The sequence below is a fragment of the Glycine max genome, chromosome 17, assembly GCF_000004515.6.
Source record: "Glycine max cultivar Williams 82 chromosome 17, Glycine_max_v4.0, whole genome shotgun sequence".
NCBI lineage: Eukaryota > Viridiplantae > Streptophyta > Magnoliopsida > Fabales > Fabaceae > Glycine > Glycine max.
The window spans coordinates 9,286,685-9,291,380 of record NC_038253.2 but is presented as its reverse complement, the minus strand read 5'-3'; the positions used below and the strand labels follow the sequence as shown (position 1 = coordinate 9,291,380).

The window sequence follows — 4,696 nt, the reverse complement described above, 5'->3', positions numbered from 1 at the left end:
ATGTAACTTGTAAGTAGTACAAGCCCAAGTACTGGAACAGCATTGTTCAAAGCAGTCATGGCAGGTACTAGATGAACTTAAAGGTTAATCCAATCGATCAATAAATATCACAAATTGTAAACTAGCATGAGGTGTTGCTAATAATGTGGAAGAAAGTGAATACTTTCCAGTTAGGTGTCCTCATCAGAAACTAAAGTCTTTTCAGCTGCAATGTCTACTTCATTCGGTTCTAGGTTCTGTTAAATTTGTCTGAAAAACAGATGCTTCTTTAAACATTTAGACTGCTTAATTATGTTACTACTAGTTAATTAGTTAATATATGTGGTCATCAGTTGTTCAGTTATATAGAAAATGCCCAATTATATTCATGCCTAGTGCAAGCTTCTTCTACCCTCTAGTTATAATTAAATTAACATTTCAAAGTAGGACATTCAACATTTTAACCATTAGCTAGGCTTTGACAAGTAAACAACCTCTGTATGTGTGTAGTGTGCAAAGAAAATATCAGTGATCATTTCATTAGCAACACATTGATAGTGAGCGATGCATCAGCATGCAAAAAGATATCACAATTGAATAAGCTAAGGTGAAAGATATCAATCATACATTCACATATCAGGTCACCCCATTGTAGCCAAAGACTCTGAGCATGCATTCCTCCGCAAAACAGATATCTGAGGCTCACAGGTGGCCTGAAATGGAAAAATGCGAGAACTCCACAAACCTATGGAAGTGTTGGCTTATCAAGAGCCATACTAGAAAAGCCATCCCTTGTCTAGAGCAAGAGAAAATCTGTAGAAATCTGGAAGCAACACCTATATGCCTCCTTCTCAGCCCTGGAAAATGCAGGGGAAGCATTACTATTATCTGCAAATGACTATGTTTAGACTTCCAAATTATGGAGAACAGATACAAGTATTACACAAGGTATGTCTCATATATGACATTGCCTGTATCATTGTATGTACCATTTTAGAAAGCAAACAAAAGTTTCTTTCTTTGTTATAATTAAAGAGCTATAAAATTAATGCAAAACAATATTTTAAAATCAGCATAAAATATCAAGAAATTATGCAAGCACAAGTCCCATAAATCATGTTAGTCATTGAGCCTCAATATAAACCTGCATTTTAGTATACCACTTAATTTGAAATCTCAGTAATTAGACCATGTCTTACAAGTGTCTGCAAAAATCTAGAATGTAACAAAGGTTTCAGAAAGATCCTGGTGTAGTGTGTCTACCAGAACAAGCCCAATAGAAATTAAGAGGATATATCATAGATGAACAGATTAACAAGAGTTCAGAAATGATCACTTATTCATGCAGTTCAGCATATACATTCACATCAAACTATATCACTAAGTCAAAACATAAATGAAGGACCCAAATATTTCATCTTTCTTCTTACAGTTGAATGAGGCTGAGATCAAACTATTATGAAACTCTATCCTAGGGAAAAAGTACTAAATTGAAGAGGAAAAAAAATCCTGTCATCTTAAAGGAATGCTGTTTTCAGAAGAAATCAAATTTCTTAGCTCCATTAAGTGTTCATCGTTTGATATGTGGAGCGAAAGACGGAGGTTTGTCATTAATGCTTCCTGTTCCCAACTTAAGGGGCCTGATGCATGCAATGCCTCAATTGTACAACGATAGGCATGCAACTCTAACCTATGAATTTCTGCTGCCAATTCCTCTTGTGTAGGAGGGGAACAATCCCCTTCCTCATCACTCCTCTGGCAGACAGACTCAGCATCACTAAATGAACTGTCTACATCATCAAAAGGACCTGCAGATACAGGAAATTGCAGTTTACAGGAATTCCTGCTAGTGATACTACAACTACCAACTGAGCATGTAATACTATCAGCATGATTTGATTCTCTGTTTTCTCCAAATGAACAACCCACAGTGCCAGTCTCTTTCCTCCTCTCCATGTCAATCATATTAGAAATCCCAGTTTTTCTGTTGTTTACAGAAGCAGGTATACATTCTTCAGCAATCACATCTCTTGGAAAACTGACACCCTGTACCTGTTTGAGTGGTGTGGGTGGATTTCTAACTCTTGCTCTGTGACATCTGCCTTCATTTTCAAGTGCTCTAAACTTTGGGGGAGGCTCAGCATATGCCTCAACTTGTGAATTGCTTCCTCGTTTCAATGTTTTAAAATAAATGAGTTCTGATTCCAGAATACTCAGTTTTTTCTTTTCAGGACGATAGTAAGCAGAACCTGATAGTTTTGTCTTTGTAGATGTCTTCTGAAGTTGGGTGCTAGAACGTTTTCTGTTCTCACAGCTGGAAGAACCCTGAAGATGAGAGAAGGATAAATAATTATTCAACCATAAAACAGCCGAGGATCCAGAAAAAAAAAATAGTACAAAGAAAAATTCGTGAAAGCTAAAAACAAAAAGAAAACAGGAAAACTGAAGAAAATATGAAAGTATAACAAGAAAAACAACCTAACCAAATTCCAAATTTTTTAAACTTCGATTAGTTAATTTTAGTAAACAGGATTTGCTGAATAAATGAAATTTCGAAAGATCAATTAAAAGTTTAAAAAGCAACTCAACAGATGATGTGTAACAATATCCACATCTACAGCCAACAGAACTAGGCAATTGCTAAAGAAGATAAAAAAAATTCATAAGGTAAAATAAAAGTACCTTTCCAACTATAATCCACTTGTCATCTTGCCAAGACTGTCTCACCCGAATGTCAAATTTGCTCACTTGAAATTCCAAAGAAGATCCAAGTAGCCTGACCAAAATGTGGTTTTTCCCCAATATCTTCAAAACTGTAGCCATCTTCCATGAGAAGTTCTGGAAGATCTCTACCACATCACCTGGACTCCAATTATCTGTGAGTTCAAGTGCAGGTGGACATGGCCTTAAGTCTTTCCTGGACACCCGCTCAACAATTGCCTCACCAGCGTCACTTTCATATCCATCATATTTCACAGTATAGTGGTGGCCATTACTGCAAATGATCTCTGCACATAGCCAGGAGCCACAAGGCACCTCAACTTTGCTTAACACTTCCACCTTATTCCCTTTCTTGAATTTCATGATTGCTAGTATATTGCTTTAAAATTTAAACCTGAACACCTGTTGTTCAATAACAACAACCAAAATAAGAAAATGACAAAAAAAATAAAAATAGCATACTTGCCAGCAGCTCAGAATCAGAAAAGAACAGGAAAAGGATTAAAATTTAAAATCATCCCATCATCAACATGTAGAAACCACCGAATGGATGGTGATAGCAATCAATAAATAGAACATAATAACGTATAAACAGACAACCGGTTACAGAATCAACCAAAAAAAAAATTCAGAAACTCTTCGTTGAATTAATTTAGATCTTGACTTTTAAAACCAGAAAAAAATAATTTTGAGCCAATCATAAAGTAGAAAATTTTGATAAAGAAAAATCAAGCTGAGGCGAAACGAAGCTAAATGCAGAACTCGTTGCAAGTTTATGTTGAATATAGACAACGATACATAACAGTAAAATTTAAAATAAAACGCGAAGATACACAAACAGAAAGAGAAACAGACCAATCAGTCACGACAAAGTCCAATTGATCAGAAGTAGAACAAATGCCGTTAAACCGATTTTTCATCTCATTCAAATGCTAAACCCGATCGAGTGTGCAGTGATTTGCTGAGTTTCAAGGTTCTTTCTTTTTGTTATTCTGTTGCCTCTCTCTCTCTTTTCTCTAAATTTTATTTATTTTCTGAGGAAAAAAAATAAAACTCAAACAATAATAATACTAAATCGGGTAATAACAGAACCACAGAGAAGAATTATGATTCTGTTTCCTTTCCCTCTGTTTCCTCAGCAACAACAAAAACAAAGAGCAACATCATCAACAACAACAACAAATCGTGCAGAAATTTGAAATTGAAAGCTCATTGACAAAAAATTAAACAACAACAATAATAATAATCCATTAATTATGCAGAGAAATTGAATTAGTACATGAAAAAGGGAGGAGGAAATTATAAGAAGGGAAGAGAAGAAAATTCACTGACCTTGTTCCGATTCAGAAGACGATCTTTTCGTCTCTGTGATTTTTCACTCTCTCTTCGTCCTTGTTATTGTGATTGCGGTTGTTGTAGAATTTTTTTTCTTTTTGTTTTTATTTGTAAAATTATCATCATATTCATTGTGTGTTTCCTATAAATTTATTTATTTAAATTAAAATCCCATTTTAATTTTATTTTTAAATAAGGAAGCTTAATGTACGAAGCTAAATTTTCATTGCCAAGCAGCCAACTGCCCAAGAATAGCTTGTTGAGGTGGGAATTAACAACTGTTACATCTTATTGTAAACATTCCTTGTGTCATGCATCTTCTTTCTTCCCTTTGTTTCTGTTGCTCAATTTCATAAATAAATATAAAAATAAAATTACATGAACATTATTCCCTTATTTGTTTTTTAATTTCAAATTTTAACTTTAAAAGAATACCAAACTGATTCTATCTCTATCTTTATCTTCTTCTTTTTTTCCACTAACATTCTCCATTTGTTTGTTTTTAAACTAAAATCCTCTATTTGGGTTTATCGATGCAGATTTTTAATGAATAAAAAACTAAAAATAATGGGTATAAAAATTTTAAACGTGATAATGGGATAAGAAAATACTACTACTTTTTACATTAATCGTGTGAGTATAGTTTGACCCAAGTGTAAAA

At 34.1% G+C, this 4,696-nt stretch overlaps 1 protein-coding gene across 1 annotated transcript; it reads right to left on the bottom strand.

Moving 5' to 3' along the window:
* Positions 1–1,290: 1,290 nt before the first annotated feature.
* On the bottom strand, positions 1,291–4,320 carry LOC100795963 (uncharacterized). The gene is made up of 3 exons (XM_003550785.5): positions 4,033–4,320; positions 2,662–3,102; positions 1,291–2,304 (listed from the first exon to the last, which is right to left on the bottom strand). Exons 2-3 carry the CDS (start codon positions 3,061–3,063, stop codon positions 1,492–1,494), a joined length of 1,215 nt encoding a protein of 404 aa, XP_003550833.1. The 5' UTR covers positions 3,064–3,102; positions 4,033–4,320; the 3' UTR covers positions 1,291–1,491.
* Between the last annotated feature and the right edge of the window lie 376 nt (positions 4,321–4,696).

Coding starts and splice junctions, on each gene's coding strand:
- LOC100795963 (XM_003550785.5), bottom strand. CDS start 3,063: ATGAAATTCAAGAAAGGGAATAAGGTGGAAGTGTTAAGCAAAGTTGAG. Junction 2,305..2,661: donor AGTGGATTATAGTTGGAAAG/GTACTTTTATTT, acceptor TCTCATCTTCAG/GGTTCTTCCAGCTGTGAGAA.